We start from the raw sequence: 18,948 nt of genomic DNA on the forward strand, positions 1-18,948 counted from the left end.
GTACAATTTCTTCAAGCATTTATGTGCCCCGGTAATCACGAGTATCAAATTTCTGAAATATCAGAGCTTTTGATTTTGACTGTGCAAAGTTGTTTCTTCATATTATGGTCTTTTTGACTAATAAAATGGCCTTAATTTTCTCAGGCATAAGACCGATGGAGAGGAGGCGGTTTCAGCTATCTCCAGGTTCATGTCTCCAAATAGTCATTACCTAGGTCAAGGACGGCCAACCTGCAGCATGTATAAAATAATTACATGGGCCACATATGGTTTGCAAGTTAGCCATCCCTGACCAAGTCCAACAATTCCTCCATTGGAGACGGACAAACCTATGGCTTACTTGTGTAGAGTCACATTAGAAAACAAAAGTGCATGAATAAAATTTGCTTTCCTCTTAGTGCAATTATGCCTAACTTATTGCTGCAGAAAATGTACTCGACTAACAATCCAAGCAATTGTTGCTTTGAATAGCAGTTAGGCATGATGAACCATTCAACTGCTATGGTGGATGTCCATCAGATTCCCCTTTTAAAGAATTCTAGAATGACCAAATAAAATAATCAGTGTCATGGGTTCAATAACTGCCCTGATACAAGTGTTTAAAATGCAAATTTCATTACCTGCATTTATAGTAATATACTGATAGTTAGTCATAAAACAGCTTTGATACAGCTCTTATAACAAGTGCAGATGATTGAATGTATTTCAAAGTATTTTAAATTGTGCATTGAAGCACTCTTACAGCACCATCCTATTTCACAAGAAAAACTAGACATAGAATTAATTAAGTGAAAGATGGAAAGAATAAAGGTCATTTCTGAAATCTGGCAACACCATTTGAAATAAGACATTCGGTTACGGCATTTGCCCACACAGTAAATCCTGTAAACAGCTTTGGGGTGCCCTCCCAATATGAAAAGCGCTGTACCAAATACAAGGGTTATGATTACTGAAAGTATTTTTTTCTCCACAATTGTAAATTAGAATTATGTTAAAACAAGAATTCCTGGGACCAACCAGCCGTTGTGCAAGGATGCTTTCTGGCAAGCATTCATTGGGTCTATAATTGTAGCTTGGAAATATTGTTACTCTAAGAAGTCACCAGATTTATGTTAGGGATGTGCAATAGTACATTGACTATGTGGCACTAAGCCAATCATTTTGAGGAATAAAAGCAACTGCCAACAGTTTAAGAATCAACACTGTCCAGAAAATGCAAATTTCACTGGAGAAAGTAAATTAACATTTTATCAATTGTTACTATGTATTAAACTGCCCTCAACAGCAACCAATAAATTGGAATTACTTATAGGTTGGCTGGCTTGAAGCCTACATAGAAATACACATACTGTACAAAGACAACAGACAACGTAAGAAAGGGCCCACTTGGTAAGACTGCTGCTAACAGCTATTTTACTGCATCACACTTCAAAAATGCACAAAAATGGATTATTCCTCAAGATGGTCACAGCAAAGTCTGCTGAAAATCAAAAGGAAATGCATGCAGAAAATGTTCACACACGATATTGCAGGAGGATTTGCCTTCCATAGAATTGGAACACAGATTATGCAGGGTAGTCCAAAACACTGCTTTTGAGCAGATGAATAAAGAAACTATGAGAGCAGTCTGAGCTCCTGCTATTTAAACCTAGCACTGGAATTTAATTGACTGCATGGAGTGCAAACTCATGCTGAGAGTAGCTTGATCTGATTGGAACCAAAATTAGGACTCAATTCACTTTGGTGAGAACTCCTTCCATCCTAAAAATCAAAGTTTTCTCTTCTAATTTTCTCCCCATTATTCTTTTTCTGAAGTTGTTTACAACACTTTTCTGCCTTCTACAGGGGTACAGTCCAAAGATGCTGGGCACCTTCAGGTGGTCATTGTGTACCTGTGAGCCTTGACATTGAGCTTTGGCAATGTTATCAGATTGCATCTCTGCAAGAGAGCTAACTTTCTTCAGTTGAACGTCAACGAGACCGAGGCCCTCCTGATTGGCTCCCGTCAGCGCCCTCACACCTCAGGCGTTAACAGCATCACCATCCACGGATTCACACTCCACCTTACTAAGCCAGTCCAGAACCTTGAGGTCTTGTTTGCCCCTTAACTGTTCTTTCTATCCCACATCCGTGCCATGACCCGCTCTGCCTTCCCCCACCTCTGCAATATCCCCTGGCTCAGCCACTGTCTCACAGCACAGGCCGCGAAACCCTCATACATGCATTCATAACTTTCAGGCTTGACAATGCAAACTTCTTGCTTATCGGCCTCCCCAACTCCTCCCTCCATAGGCTGCAGATCATCCAGAACTCTGCAACCTATGTCCTCTCCCGCACCAGGCTCCGTGACCCTATCACCCCCATCCTCTGCCAACTCCACTGGTTTCCCATCACACAGAGGATACAGTTCAAGATCCTGGTCCTCACCTTCAAAGCCCTCCATGACCTTGCTCTCCCCAACCTCTGCAATCTCCTAACCCTCTATGATCTTGCCTGCTCCCTCCCTGCTTCACATCCCTCACCTCCCTCACCATTGGCAGGCGAGCCTTCTGCCACTCTGCACCCACCCTCAGGAATTCCACCCCGCAGTCCCTCCGTCTCACCCCCTCCCTTGCCTCCTCCAAGACCCATCTCAAGATCCTCCTTTTTGACTGTGGTTTTGATCACCCTCTTCTCCACCCTCCACCCTCACAATCCCGACCCCCAGCTCAAGTCCAAAACACTGTCCAGCTCATTGGAACGTCCTTCCGACATGAAAGGCGCTATACAAACGTAATTTTGTTGCTGTTGCATCAAGCTGCTTTTTAAATTACTCTAGTTCATCATAATGAGCCAATCATGTCCTCACTGAACCCACACAAGTGCACTTTTTAACAGGAAGTCTCTGGATAGCGATAAAAAGTTGAAATCCTGAGATATTTCTCTTGCTAATCTGGGTGGTGTGGGTCTATTGTAGTAACCCTGACTTTGAACCTACAGTCCATTTATAACTGAAAAAAAACATTGCTTATTCCCAAACTACTTTAGAACCGTAAAGAACACCATAGCAAGTCACCAACCCAATGGTGATCTAGCCTCCCTGTTTTTACAAAATATAGGAAACAATCCGCTTTCTCTCAAGAGGGAAACACAATTAATCCAATATTAATTTCCATTAACATTTTTGCAAAATAAAAAGGATTATTAAAACTTTGAAATAGTTAGAAATGTGGAGCTTCAAGACACACAAGAACAAAAGGAACATAAGAATTGCTAGACAAAAGAAGACCAAGGTCCGTCCAATTTACACCACCAACCTGGCAGTCGTCATGTTCCACACTATATACTGCAACCCAAGATATTATTTCCAAAAAGAAATCTAATTTGCTTTTGAAAGAATCAACACTTTCTGCTCCTCATGGAGCCTGTTCCATACTACTCGGTCACTAAAGTAGTGTTTCCGCAGATTTGTTTTGAATTTACAACCCTTCAATCGCAGACCGTGTCTTGTTGCATCATATAAATGTACCAAAGAAATTACAACCCCCACTCCCTTCAATCGCAAGCCATGTTTAAAGACACTAAATTCTTATGTATAAATCTTTCTAAAAGAAGTTATTGCAAAGCATCTTTTCATAACTTTCCAAGTATTAACCTTCAACTTCTATTTCCATCTCGAAGTATGCTAAAAAGCAAACCTTGCAGGCTAAAATTGTTAAGCCTGTCTTTACCTTCAAAATACAAAGCGATATCGGGTGCCTGAATTGCACTTCAATCACATTTTTATTAGACAAATTATTGTTGGAGTTATCACAGCACATACCACTAATCTGTGTTGAACCAGTGCCACTGCTTTTGCTGGAGACAGAGGTACTACATGGCTGGGTCCCAGGTTGTGCTGTTACGATTCGATTTATACCCCGATACAGTTTTCGAGAAGACAGTTCATCGCGATCATTGTCCTGAAGGGGTGGTGACCGGGGTCTGAAATGCCGCCACCGACATGCTTTAATGTTTTCTAGAATCTGAGTGAGGTCTCTGGAGGGACAATCCGAGGTATTTGTTTGTGAGGTATTGGCAAATTCATTAAATGGAGAGTGGGGTGGGGAAGAAAGCATCTCAGGATCCAACTGATGAAGAATACGGTCGTTTTCTGTGTGCGTTCGGTCCAATAAAATCCTACAAGGAAAGAGAAATGAAATAAAATTCAAACTATACAACCAAGGAATTCAAAATTCAGGGCATGGATTCTACCAGAAATCAGCATTACTATTTAAAATAATTTGACAGTATTATTCCCTTTTAAACTGCTGCATCGTGTATGAACGCCAAAGAAATCAGCTACGTGCAGCAATGCAACTCAAAACAATAACATTTACATAGCTCCTTTCACATTGGGAGGACGGTCCAGGGTTCTTAAAAATATTGACTTGGCACCTGAATTGGGAGTGGGACTGAAAGTATGGTTAAAAGAGGACCTTGAACGAAGTTGGGGAGGGAGTGAGTCAGAGGGAATCCCAGTTTGAGTTTGAGAGTGGGGCCAGAATGGCTGATGGTGGGGAGGAGGCAGGGACATGAAGCAGGATAGTGCCAGTTGAGCAAAAAAAGTGGCGAGGTTGGTAGGGGTTGAGGCGCAGAGGTAGGGTGAGGTGTGACTGTGGAGTGATTTAAAAGGCGAGAACAAGAATCTTGAACTCTTATCCACGGAGATTTGGGAAGCCAATGAAGCCAGGCAAGGATAGGGGTGATAAGACTCACAGAGCCTATTGTGGGAAAGGACACAGGCTGCAGAGTTCTGGCCCTGAACATCCCCATGTTCGAATCAATTAGAATGAAGTTGTATGCTTTGAGTGTATTATTAATGTCAGTCGTGCCATTTGAAGAAAACAACTAGAAGATAAGTACCAGGGCAGTACAACGGCAATCAGTAGTACAAAGGCAATCAGTCAAATCACTTGGATACTCCAGAAAACACAAATTTCCTTTTTGTGGAACATCACAATGCTTTGGCCAAGAATCCTTTAGACAAAATTTGTCACTCACATCATGGCTGTTTGTGGGACATTGATCTGCATAAATTGGCTGCACCAGCATTCACCCAAAAATATATACATTCACTGCATTTTACAATAAATGCTTTAAAGCGCTTTGAGATGTCAACTTAACATAAGGCAAATCCAAGGAATATTATTTTGATAGCTACACATTCAAGCCTTTATTAATTAACACTTCCACTGCACTAAATATTATAAATCATATAAAGTTTATAGGAGGCCATTTGGGCCATCAAGTCTGTGCTAGCACTAGCACGCCCATTCTCATTCATTTCCCATATCCTCAAGTATTTCAATGCTGTATAGACTCAGCTTCAACTACTATGTGTGCCAAAGCATTCTACATTCCAACAACGAACATAATCATGCAGGTGCCAAGATTCCCCCTTCCGTCAGCAGTGAACAAATTTATGTCACGCCCATTCTATCACCACTAGAGGTCACTTGTCTACTTTATAATCCAGTGCATCAAAATGCAGTAGTGAGAACCACACAGTGCAATCCTGTTATAAGCTTAACTAACATCATTTCCTGTTTGCTGCACATGTGCAAAGTACTAAGTGACATCAGCAATGACTGAATGACCTGGAGGTTGGCTGGCTTTAACGCTAAAATAGCTGGTGCGTGGGTAAATAAATCACCACTGTGCTATGCCAATTTGCATAGTAAAGCAGCAATGTTGATGTAATGACCTAGTCTAACACTTTAGTGCATATGCACAGTCTGCAGTGAATGGTGTCCACAGTGCAACTGTGTTGTAAGTTAATTTCCTGAAGCATATTATAAAGGGCTACAATTTGAGGAATCTCTTTGCTCGTACAAAACTACCGTTTCTTTATTAGAATTGAAAATTCTAGTCAGAAATGCGAGCATGTAGATGAGGAAAACAAGAGCACTGAGCCCTAGCTGTACTCACTGTGCAGGTGTGAGAGGGGCAATACAGTTCCAATATACAGCCCAGCCCTGCTATAACGATCTTAACTATAACATGAATTTGCTTATAGTGCAGTTGCACCATTCACTGCTCATGTGTACAACTGACTCCCTCCGTTGCTGTGCAGGCTGGTGTTTCACCCTAAAATGGCCAACTGCCTTGCCTGGTCATTAAATCAATTCCAACAGCATTTCCTGCTTTGCACATCCACAACAAAGAAGCTGGTAGTGACATAAACATTGGACATTTTTTTTCCTTTTGTGCAGAATTGGACAGATCACAGCTTTCTGGGGATATATGCAGTCAAACCAGTCAACTGCTCCTGGCTGGAAGGCTGGTTGTGATTTTTTGGATCCCAAACAATGCAATACAATGTGAATCCACTGTATAGGTATAAATATATATATTTTACCTATCCTGGATTTAGGATTTCAATGAGCAAATGCGCTATAAAATCTTTAGATAGATTAGCTTAAAAAAAGTGATTAAGTTTGTAAACTAAACTTTTTAATTCTTTTTCCTATAAGTGGTTTAAAAACCCATTCATTACCCACCTTCCACCTCGTCCAACACGCCTTCGTGCAAAACCAATACATCTCCTGGGTACAGTCAACGTCGTGAGGCAGTATCTGTAGCGAACATCTCCTAATCCTCCATCTTCTGGACTACACCAAGGCCAATTGCCCATTTGGTCCAAGCGAGGCTATAACACAAAGAGAGTAAATTGCTCAACTGAGCAAAATCAATACAGTTGTACTTAATTTCCTCAAGATGATTCTATTAGCCTAATGATGTCCAGCTATACAGGATAGAAAAATTGCTTTTATTGCATTTAAAAATGGCTACAATGATCACCCTCACAACTAGTAGTCTACACCACGAGTTTAGCTTTAATAGGGACCTTTTGCCTTTTTTTATTAAATTGAGCATGAGGGACAATTTTGTGCAAAATAAAATCAAGTATTTTTAGATGGTGCAATTGGAGCCAAGTTGTTAAGAGTATAAAGTTGGTGTGATGGTTTATGAACGTTTAGACTAAAGTTTATATAAAGAGGATTTTTGATGATTGAGCTGATCTCAAGGGGAAAAATGCAATAAAAAATGGCTGCTCTGCCGAGCATATTTAGAAAGGTACGATCAATCGTGAAAATATAGGGTCAGCGGCATAGTGGCACTCAATTACTTTCTGTACATGTGAATACACGGCTTACGTCACCACATTACTTATACAACAGCATCAGACGTCGCACAAGCATGACTAGCTAGTTAGCCGCAAACACCCTCCCGAACTGCAGAGACAACATAAAAACAGCAGATGCTTAAAATGTAGTAGCACCTCAAACTTGGTACTTTGCTAAATTAAGTCAATGAAACTGCAATATAAAAGCAACATTAGTTGGATGCAATGGGTCATTTTAATCAGTAGGTTTACATAAGATGGAAGTCAGTTGAAGCCTGAACTTGTAAAATTGGTGGTAGTTACGCTTCAGGTAATGGGATCTGGAGAATATTCTTAGGTATTTCTTTTCTTTACATATGCATATACTTTATCTATAGACACCATTTTAAAACCTCTATTAAAGACTACTCCAAGTTTTATTTCTACATTGAAAAGCCTTTATTAATAATAAGTTTATTATTGTTCATATTTGTTATGCTCATTTTGTGTTTTTCCATTTTAAGTGGGCTGTTGTGTTCTTTTCATATTAGGCTTGGATGGCGTTAATTTGAGCAGTAGTATTTTAATGTAAGATCACACTGTATTCTATAGGGAGATTAAGTTGATCTTAAAATACATGATTTAGCATACAATTTAAGACCAGCAAATGATACGAACATTACAAAGTCAATTAAAATTACATTCTAGAATTAGGCACATTTATTTTTAAAAAAATGAAGAAATACATCAAATTTAAAAACCCAAGAAATTCAAACATGCTACAATTTCTGACAAACTTCAACTGTCTGTCCACAGTGTTTATACTCATGGTCCTGAGTGAATTTAGAAAATAAATTATCTGTAAAATAGTTAGTACTGAAGCTATCATTTAGTTACTTACAGAATAATATTGACATCCTGCTTTCCTTCGGAAAGCAAAAGAGCCGTCAGGGTCATTTTCTTCTTCCGCCTCTGATGATGCAGAATGGACCTTTAATGAAAAAACAGGTTGTAAGCTACCGTTACAATAATTTTTCAAATACGTATGACATCAGGTGATCACAATTACTAGTTTAAATTTAAATCTATTAATTTTGTCCACAAAATACAGTAAATTCACTTTTCGTGAAGCGTTTTGAGACGTCTCATTGACATGATAAGGTGTTACATTAAATGCAAGGATTATTATTCATTATAAATACAATTATCTGCGTAACATAGGTCTGATCCAACTATTATTGATCCATTTCAAAAAGGAGAAATCTTTCTTTAATTGCAAAAAATAAAATGTAATCCAGTACTTTGATACAAACCTGTGAGAAAGGTTCTTCATCAGAGCTTGGAAAGTCATACTGGTTCATGTCCTTCGCATTGAAGACCGGCAGTGCAGCAGGGCTCGTCTGCTGAGGTGCAGCAGCAGTTGGTTGTAAGACTTTATGTTTTTTCTTCTCATATTTCCTCTTGGGCCGTATAATTTCCACATTCTCTTGCTGCAACACAATTATCATAAACAAAATTCAACTATGCAGCAGAAAATAAAAGATCAGCACCAGTTATTTAAAATCAAAAACATAACATCTTCCACTTGCCACAAATTTAAATCCACCCAAGATCTAGATTGTTGTATACTTCTAAAGGAATCCTTAGAAAGAATCCCATGAGTATGCTTGGATACTCAGATTATTTTGAACAATATGGAATATCATTTTTATTTACAGTACAAAGAAGGCTCAAGAGGAAGGTAAAGGGATGCAAGGTGTGGCAGATAATAATCCTTGCATTTTATATGGCGCCTTATCGTGTCTTCGAGATGTCTTCACAGGATGTACTGTACAATGTAGTGACTGTTTTTGTGGGCGAAACACGATTCAATGAGTGAAAATAATCCTACTCATATATAACCTACTTTCTTCATTCTTAATTGTTTTAGACACTGAAGGAACTACTAAAGTTGTGCTGCAAGATCTACAATGGCGAGGATCATAAAAGCTAAATTCTAGTGGTCAGAACTGATGTACAACAAACACCAACGTTGACACCAAATTATTTCATGTTGCAATACTTGATAAAATACATGACGACTTTCCAGATTGCGAACTATTTAGCAAAGCAAGACTACACAACATAGGTTTGTCTCAAGTGATATTGGATGGATCAATACACTCTTTGTATTAAGAGGACTATGCAACTGTGATGAATACAAATTTACATTTATACAGTGCCTTTCAAGTTGGGAGGACACCCCAAGGCAATGGATTTTTTTCCTAAACGGGGGAAGTACTGGAGGAGTAAGCAGATAGGCTGAGTGGAGCTCTCAAGATGAGAGCCATGTCATCACCATGACAGTTGGGGTATAGTGTGATGAGAGGTGTAGGCAGATGGGCTGGCCTTGGTGAGGGGAAGGTGTTGCCAGGAGTGAGCCAGATTTCAGTAAGTGCAAGGATATCAATGTCGATGGTGAGATCTTTCACAGATTCTCTGAATAAGGCTCTCTGCTGTAAGCCTGTCCAGGGAGGCGTAAAGTGCAAAAACAAAAATCAAGCAATTTGTGCCACTATGCTTTCATGCCTTAAGGCAACTGAGTCAGTGATTATCTTTGTTCAGTATTGTGAAGCCTTCATTAAATTAAATGCGTTTTCGAACAGCTTTCTGTGTAGACCCAACCTCTCCAAAACAATCACACAAACCAATTCCATATACGTGTATAGATAGATAAACATAGCTGGGAGTGTCTCATAATGTCAAATGGAATTTCTTAAAGGGCAAGCTTTGGACCTAATCCAATGTCTTGGGAGGATGTTGAGAATATAGATTTTATTAAACAAAAATTGTGCAAGAACTGCAACGTTCCCACAGATCTCAATTGCAACATCAAAAATTACAATTGCATCCCCAAATATGCAGACAGAATTCAAGTACTTTGGTATGTTTAGTTTTTACCCTTTTTATTTAAAGGTAGGGTAGACAGAAAATCAAATGGAATTCCACAACTATGGGATATGTTAAAATAATTTACATTTCAGTAATTAAATAAATAATGCTAGATTTCGATGCAATACCACAATGTGAAATATCTTCAATTACAGATCTGAAATAGCCAAAACTTGGCTTGTATGAGTATTAGCCTGTGTAACTGAACATTGCGAATGCTTCAATATTACCTGACCTGATTCTTACCTTATTAGCTTTAAATTCTTTAAACTCCATAAACTCTTGATGTTTAAATTGATTGCTATTTGATATTGGAATGATTGGCACAGAGTAAGTTGGCTTTACGTGCTGCCGCTGTGCCATTACCTCAGACAAGATTTCGCCATTGAAGTCACCCAGACTGTGCCTAAGAAAGTAAAAGATTAAATTTCAGGGTGAAATAACTGCAACAGAGATTCTGATGACCAAACGCATATTACGGTCTGGGGCTCGATTAAGTTGTACATTTGCTATGAACAATAATACTGATTTAGTGGGTGGTGTATTTTAATCTGATTTGTAAAAGAAGTTAGAAAACTAATTTTCTCATAACATTGGTGATATTTTGCATAAACTTTAAAATGATCCACAAACAAATAAGAGATGCAGCAAGCTCAACACGGTCAACGGGTTCAAGCCCTCACTTCACTCTCGGGTACGTATTTTATACTTGCTTGGAAAATTGTGGTTAAATGACACCGCAAAGTTACATTTATATATTGCCTTTCACATCTGTAGGACAATTGCTGACAGCTTAAAATGTTGTTAATAGTTACTATGGTGTAAGCAATTAGTGCATCACAAATAATTTCAACACAAAGAAATAATAGTCACATAGAGTACCATTACACACCCGATACCCCTCAACTTGTAGACAAAACGTACGGCATTCCCTCTAAGTTTTCCCCCAACGTTTATCCCCTCTCTATGGTAGTTAGTAAAACCATTTCTTAAAGTGAAGCAGACAATCTCAGTTGGAACAGCAACAGATGTGTTAAAATAGGCCTCAATGACCCTGAACTGGACATTTTTTTTTCTTTTAAAAGTTCAGAAGTACTTGCACAGCACCTGACTCCAGCAAGAGAGAAAGCCTTAAGAAGAGCATGTATTTGCATGCAATTATGTCTTGCTGTCCATCTAACGTTTAAAAGATTTCCTCAAAATGGTTTAACTATGATTATTAGTTTCCAAAAAGGATTAAGGGATATGGGGATAAGGCGAGTAGGTAGAGTTAGAATAGATCAGCCATGATCTTAGTGAATGGCGGGGCAGGCTCGAGGGGCCGAATGGCCTACTCCTAATTCTTATGTTCTTAATTTGAAGTTTTTTAAAACAAGAACAATTCCCTATAGAATACGTTTCCACATTATTACCTTTTCTCTACAATCTCCAGTGTAAGATGTAGTAACTCCCGTTTGCTCTTCTCTCTTCTTTTGATCATTTCTAAGATAGTAACAGCTCGACTCAGATCCCGTCTCAATTTCAGCATCTTTTCATACGAGGCCTCATCGTTTTTACGATTCTGGAGCGATAAAGTAAAGAAAAGCTCAATATCCCTTCTCCCAAATGTTTCATATAACAGTGAAAAAAACCTTCTCATCATCACCATCAATTTGACAACCTAAACAAATGGGAATGAATAACTGTCTTACATTATGCAATCATTAGGGTAAAAGAATACAAATGATTCACTATAATTAATTTACTATAAGTTAATTCTATAAACACTATGCTTAACATTTAAATATTGCTATTCAGTCAAACATACATTTATTTATGGTTAAGCTGCAGAAAGCTGATATTAATATGCAGAACCGAAGGAAATATACAAGCTGTTCAATAATCCATTGTGCATTTCATTAAAATAGTTTGGGAGTGGATTAAATCATTTTGAGGTTCAATTATCTTAGTTGGCAAGAATGGTGCGGTTCATTTCTCGGTGAGATTCATTTGAACCCCTCTCCTCCTTCTGATAACATTAAAACAGAGGTCCTGTCTGCCTGTTTAGGTGGACATTAAAGATCCCATGGCACTACTTGGAAAGCGATGGAAGTTTCTCCTGGTATTCTGGCCAACAATTTTCCAAGTAAAATTGGTCATTCGTTTCATGGAAGTTTGTGGGACATTGCTTTGCACAATGGGCTGCTACATTTGCCTATAAATACAGTCACTCCACTTCAGTGAATCCTGTGAACTGCTTCGGAAGATCCTCCTGATGTGAAAGGCACTTTACCAAGATGCAAGGATTAATGAAAAGGGAGCCATCAAACAGAAAATATTTTAAAAATGTTCTTTCTCCACGCCAAGAAATTGAATAAAGCCCATTCAACTACTGTTCAAAACTGTACTTGTATTACAGGTTGGATGTCAAGTAACTTACGTATCTAAAATAAACACCTGTTAAAGTGAATACACCTTCGTCCACTACATCAAGCAGCAGATTCCACTTCTGCTGGTTTCTTTGATATCTTTATGCAGGTGAAACTGGATTGAAAAGCTTTCAAATAACTGCTTACACAGCTTAAAACAGTCAACGTATTAATCCATGTTCTAACAGGTCATAGATCTGAAACGTTAACTCATTTTCCTCTCTCCATGGGTGCTGCCTGACCTGCTGTGTGTTCCCAGCGACTTCTGTGTTTATACCAGATTCCCAGCATCTACAGTACTTTGCCTTTTGTTTATTAATCCTTGCATTTAATACAGTTTCTACAACCTTAATAATAATAATAATAATAATTCTTGCATTTGATATAGCGCTTTTCACGTCGGGAGGACGTCCCAAAGCGCTTCACAGAACACACTGTAAAGTGAATTGACTGTATATTTGTGGGCGAACGCGGCAGCCAATTGCGCACAGCAATGTCCCACAAACAGTCGTAGATTGAAAATGACCAATTTATTATTGTTTTTGGTGGGATTATTATTAGGCTGTCTCTCATCCTCACCTACAAGGCCATTCACGGCCTTGCTCCCTCCTACCTCTCCGACCTACTATCCCCCTACCTACTTGCCCATACCCTCCGTTCCTCTGGCTCCTTGAAATGTCAAAGTGCTTAAAAAGGAAATCAAGTGTAGTGACTGTTTATAGGCAAATGCGATAGCTAATCTGCATTTAGCAAGACACCACAAACAGTGAAAATGTGAATGACCAATTTATCTGGAGTATTTTTTAGTCAGGACACCAGAGGAAACTCCCTTCCCTTTTGGAATAGCATCATAGGACCTAGTTGAAGCGATTAACCCCTCCTTAGCCTCCTTCAAGTCTCACCTCAAGACCTTCCTCTTTGACCATGCCATCGGCCACCCCCCTTCCCCTCCCGACTCCAGCTCGGGTCTGAAATGCTGTACAATGTCCAGCGCCTTTGGACGTCCTTCCGACGTGAATGGCGCTATACAAATGTAATCTTGTTGTTGTTATAAAATGGTTATATTCCACAAGACTATATGTAGGTAACATTATCAGATTAACTATGCATGAACATCTATTGACAAAAAATGTTGGAATTTTTTTATTGAAAGCAAGCTGAAGATTATATTTAGCATTCAAATTTGGAATTGCACAAACCTTTCTCGTCTGCATCTTCTCTGTTCGTCTCCGGAAGGCAACATAAGGATCGTTGGTACTGGAGCCATCCCGCTTTTCCTGTTTTACAGTTGGAATAAGGGAACAGCCTCTGCAGTTTTTCCTTTTCCGAATCCAATACTCGTAGACTTCCCGAATCAGATCATCATCCTCTTTCAACAGCAGTTTTGCCTCCTGAAGAGTTACTAGCTATCAACACAATTAAAATTCCTGTTAAAATGTAAACCAAACTTAAATCTCAATTTTTTGCTCAAGATGTATTCTAAAGCATGCCAACACACCCCAACCCACTCCATATACATAATACCATTAGCTCGGTTTTCGTTGCAGAATGTTTGTCACCATATATTGCTCTCTAAATAAGGCAGACAGCACGGCACAACTACAATCAGTACTATAATCCAGTAAAACCAAAGATTGATAGCTGTAGTAACTTCTCTATGCCCAGAAAAATATAATTATTTGCTTAGTTTTAACTTGATTCTTGCATGGTACATTTTTTTAAAAAAATTGACAGAACTGTTCTTGGTCAGAAAAATATCACTGTTCATACCTGTTGGCCACTGCCCTTTTCTAGACGGTCAATCATCTCCTCAAATTGTAGAGGTGTGATGTCCATCTTCTTTCTTAGTTTATTCACAAACACTTCATCATCTGAGTCCATATCATAGTCTGGCTGCTCAGCGTCTAAACTAAAAGCTGGGAGAAAAAGACAGATGGTGAGAAACAGGCACTTATCCTGGGAAATCAATACAAGTCAGTGCATATTGCTAATATGGGAGAAAATTCTGATGGTTCCTCATAATGTTTACCTCAAAAGAAGTCCAGAAAGTAAGAAAAAAAATCAATTCAGATCAAAATCCAACAGTTTCATTGGTGCTGTGAAATTTATTAAGCACTAACCTAAAATAATATTAAGCGTGTTCTCGCGAAGTGTAATTGGTGCTCAATATAGGAAAAAACTCTACCCAATCTACATTTACTTATCTGATTACCAACTAACAGATTTGTAATCATCGTATTGTTTAATAGCTCAAAATGCCTTCCCACATACAGTTTTGAAGGATTAATAAAAACTAAATGCATACATCTAGTTTCTTTTTCACTCATTATGTAGATACATCGTAAAGTTTCACATCATTACACTTTACTGAAATTTAGTGATAACACTGTTTACTTATTAAATTTTCTGAGTCTTTGCATAATGTTTATTATTAATACACTTTAAATTTCAGACAACTTAACCCAGAAACATTAATCATTGTTGCATTTGATATAGCGCCTCATCAAGTCGTCAAAACAACTCCATTTATAAGTGAGATTTCATAACCAGAGCTAAGCACATCTTTTTAATGTTGTTTATGGCTATGTGGTCAATTTTACATGTGGACCAATTTCAATAAATATAACACAGCAGCTGTGTGTGCGCTTGGAGCTCATATAAAGGGTTGAGGAAAGCAATCTCAGGAAGTACCATTTCTGTATTAATACTGTGTAGCTGATTTTTTTAAAAACGAGAAATAACTGCAACACAACTGTAATTGTATTATGTAAGCTTTCTTCACTCTTAAGCAAAAAAACTAATAAAATGATTTTGAATTTTATCATATTCGCACATAATCAAAACCACAAGAACTCGCTCATTGCCAAATTATTCAAAGGCTGTTTTCCACTCGGGGACTGTTTGTTCCTATCCTTTTATTTTTACCAAATCGCAGGGTACAATTCAATTTTACAAATCAGTGGAGTGACATGATTAATGCTGTTAACGTTAAAGCAGGTCAACATTAGTCTTCGCACAGCCTTCAACACGTGCAGTTGAAAGATCTATACTCAACTATATAACTTGAGCAAGATTTTATGGATGCCAAGGAAGTGAATTTATCTAATGACAATAAAACTAAGAAATTAAACCAAAACAGAAATGTAAGCACATGCTGTCAGAATGAAAGTATAACTCTCATTGCAGAAATGTACTTATATAATGTTTGCTTCTAAATATAGAATTTCTAACCCCAAAAAACCAAAGGGTAATTACTATCAGTGCTACAATGGCAGTGCTCATGCAGCAGTATGGATCAAGGAGTTATTTTTTTGATGGGGCAGGGAGAAGAAAAGGTAGAGGGAAGAAAGAAGATATGGCCGGTCATACCCGCACAACACATCTGTTGTAATGTGAACATTGTTGGGAGAGATTTGATGCCACCACTAACAATGAGAACAATTTGCACTTAATTATCCAATATAGTTCATTCCCTAAAAGCAACTTGCACTTATATAGTGACCTTCAAGTGGGGTAGCGTCCCGGAGCGCTTCACAGTGGCAGAGTCTGGGGGAGAGAAAGGTGACCACAAGCAGGATCAAAAAGGCCTTTAGGCGGAATTTGAAGGTGGGCAGGGAGGGGGCAAGGTGGAGGGATTGAGGGAGAGAGTTCCAGAGCGTAGTAGCTGAAGCTATGGCCACCGACGGTGGAACCGGGGACACGAGAGACAAATAGGAGGTCGGAGCCAGGCTGAGCGGAGGCAGCGGGTAGTAGAGTGGGGGTTAAGTAGGTCGGATAGGTAGGGAGGTGCGAGGGAATTAAGTGATTTGAAAACGAGTGAGAGCGTCTTGAAATCAATCCATTCAGTGACAGAGAGCCAGTGGAAGCTGGCAAGGACTGGTGTGATGGGAGTATGGAGTTTCGTGTAGGTGAGTATTATCTGGGTGAGTATTATCTGGGTATCTGAGTTTTGAATTAATTGGATTTTGTGTATGGTGGAACTGGGGAGACCAGCAAGAAGGGCATTGGAATAGTCCAGCTGGAAAGTGACAGGGACATGGACAGCTCAAACAGCTTACAGCTGCATCAGTTGTGAGGTACGGATGGAGGTGTGCAATGTGTCAGGCGTGGGAAAAAAAGTGGTCCTGGTCAGGGAACGGATGTGTGGTAGAAAGGAAAGCTGGGGACCGAACCGGATGCCTAAGTTGCGCAAGGGTTCAGAGAGTCTGAGGGAAAGGTTGAGAAGTTCAGAACCGCAAAGTACATTTGTGTGTCATCCGCATACATGTCTAAGTTGACCAATGTCTACAGATGACACCTGGGGCATATAGATGAGGAAAAGAAAGAGGCCAAGGATGGAGCCCTGGGGAACACGGCAGATGACCAGGCGGAGGTGAGAGGAAAGCCCATTGGCCGAGATGAAAAGTTGGTGGTTGGTTAAGTAGGACTTGAACCATGTGAGTGCGGTCCCACTAAGGTGGATGAGGGAGAGGCGGTAGAAGAGGATGGTATGGTTGACTGTCTCGAACGCAGCGAAGAGGTCCAGGAGGACGAAGAGGCAGAGGGAGCCCTGGTCAGAGAGAGAGAGAGATTACATCATTTGTTATTTTGACAAGCGCTGTCTCTGTGCTGTGGTCTGGGCATAAACTGGACTGGAGGGGTTCAAGTAGGGAGTGGAGGGTGAAGTGTGAGCAAAGTTGGTTTGCAACAATGCGTTCCAGGGCTTTGGCAAAGTAGGGCAGGTTTGAAATGGGACAGCGGTGTGTGAGGTTGAAGGGTTCAAGAGTAGTTTCTTTTAAAGGAAGGGAGTAATGACAGCTGTTCTGAATGGAAGTCTGAGGAAAAGAACTGATTTATGGTATCTGCCAAAGTGGGTAAAGGAAGGGAAGTTGAGCAGATAATAATAATAATCCTTGCATTTGATATAGCCTTTTTCACGTCTTCTAGACATCTCAAAGCGCTTCACAGAATAGACTGTAAAGTGAATTGACTGCATAATTGTGGGCGAAATACAGCAGCCAATTGCATACAGCAGTGTCCCACAAACAGTCATGGATTGAAGTGACCAATTTATTATTTTTTTCTCTTGAGGGATTATTATTAGGCGTGTGGAGTAAGAAAACTTGCCCAAGGTTTCATCCTGCCAGGAACCGAACCCAGGTCTCTCGCTTGCAAAGTGAGTGCTGTAACCACTGAGCTACAGGACTCCACGTGAGTGGGGAGGGGGTTCGAGGCAGCAGATAGTGGGTTATAACTGCTGTACATCACTGTATTGAGGGTGGACTTCTTAAAATCAAATATGTACAAAGTAACAAACTAGTCTATTTAAAATAAGAACAATCTTTGAGCATATGTGAAATGCAATTCAAATAATCTGGCCATCTTTGTTCCAGCTCTTGCTCCGCTTTCTAGGAAAGCAAGGTTCTCCTTATGCCAAAGAGGCATAGGGAGAACCCTGCTTTACCCACTTCAACAATTTGTTTATTAAAAAAAACTTGGCACTGACAGCAATCACAGATTTGTGCTTGGCAAAATATACTATGTGCTTTGGAGCACCCCTTTTTGGAAGAGAACTCCTGGGTAAAATAGTGAAGTCATTAGTCAAATGTGAAACATGCTGTGTGGCAATATACAGTTTATGAAAAAACATCTGCTGTTAAAATACCTAATAAGGCCCTCAACCAAGAAATCTGTACAGGAAATAACTTGGGATTGCAGATATCAAACTGTATCCCAATTCAATTTGAATCATAGTTCCCCTTGGCTTCCCAGTCTTCAGACATTATCTCTTCTCCCTGCTACTTTCCAATCTGACAGCTGCAAAATGCTTATATGAGTCACCACAGTAACTGACAGTGATTGGATTTCAACCCATTCCTCAAAAGAATTGGAAACCAATACACAATCATTAGGCCACAAGACCACACCCCATTCCTTGACACTCAAGAGTATAAACTAGCTGCCAAGCTTTTCTTTGTTTCATTCTCAGTGGTGTCATAAACTGTAAGAGTCAGTATCATTCATTATCAAATCGCCAATGACTAAGATATTGTTAATTGTCACACATGCAAATAAGTTTTCAGTATACAACACTATTTATAATTATATTGCACTCCTTTCATGCCAGGAAGACATCCCAAAGTGCTCGAGAATTCTGGCTGGGCACTGGAGCTGAGGGATATGAAGAAGGGAAAGATGACTGAAAACTTGCTCAACGGAGGTATATTTTGAGACGTACCTTGAAAGAGGGGAGAGAGGGAGAAAGTTGCATAGACCTGGGAATGGAGTTCCAGGGAGCAGGCACCATGTAGTTGAATGCCTGTCTGCCGAATGATAATAATAATAATAATAATAATAATCCTTGCATTTGATATAGCGCTTTTCACGTCGGGAGGACGTCCCAAAGCGCTTCACAGAACACACTGTAAAGTGAATTGACTGTATATTTGTGGGCGAACGCGGCAGCCAATTGCGCACAGCAATGTCCCACAAACAGTCGTAGAT

General features: G+C 39.5%; 1 protein-coding gene across 4 annotated transcripts in view; it reads right to left on the bottom strand.

The window, feature by feature from the left end:
• epc1a (enhancer of polycomb homolog 1 (Drosophila) a) overlaps positions 1-18,948 on the bottom strand; it is a 93,939-nt gene that overhangs the window by 17,384 nt on the left and 57,607 nt on the right. For 3 of the 4 annotated variants that reach the window (XM_042346565.1, XM_007908935.2, XM_042346566.1), the window contains exons 3-10: positions 14,236-14,381; positions 13,665-13,871; positions 11,470-11,618; positions 10,304-10,463; positions 8,440-8,616; positions 8,028-8,117; positions 6,522-6,670; positions 3,803-4,158 (exon numbers count right to left, since the gene is read on the bottom strand). In XM_042346565.1, coding sequence (XP_042202499.1) covers positions 3,803-4,158; positions 6,522-6,670; positions 8,028-8,117; positions 8,440-8,616; positions 10,304-10,463; positions 11,470-11,618; positions 13,665-13,871; positions 14,236-14,381 — 1,434 coding nt within the window. The remainder of the gene's footprint in view (positions 1-3,802; positions 4,159-6,521; positions 6,671-8,027; positions 8,118-8,439; positions 8,617-10,303; positions 10,464-11,469; positions 11,619-13,664; positions 13,872-14,235; positions 14,382-18,948) is intronic. The other variant, XM_042346564.1, reaches the window with a different exon arrangement.

The sequence above is a fragment of the Callorhinchus milii genome, unplaced genomic scaffold (genome assembly GCF_018977255.1).
Source record: "Callorhinchus milii isolate IMCB2004 unplaced genomic scaffold, IMCB_Cmil_1.0 Scaffold2, whole genome shotgun sequence".
In the NCBI taxonomy this organism is placed as follows: Eukaryota; Metazoa; Chordata; class Chondrichthyes; order Chimaeriformes; family Callorhinchidae; genus Callorhinchus; species Callorhinchus milii.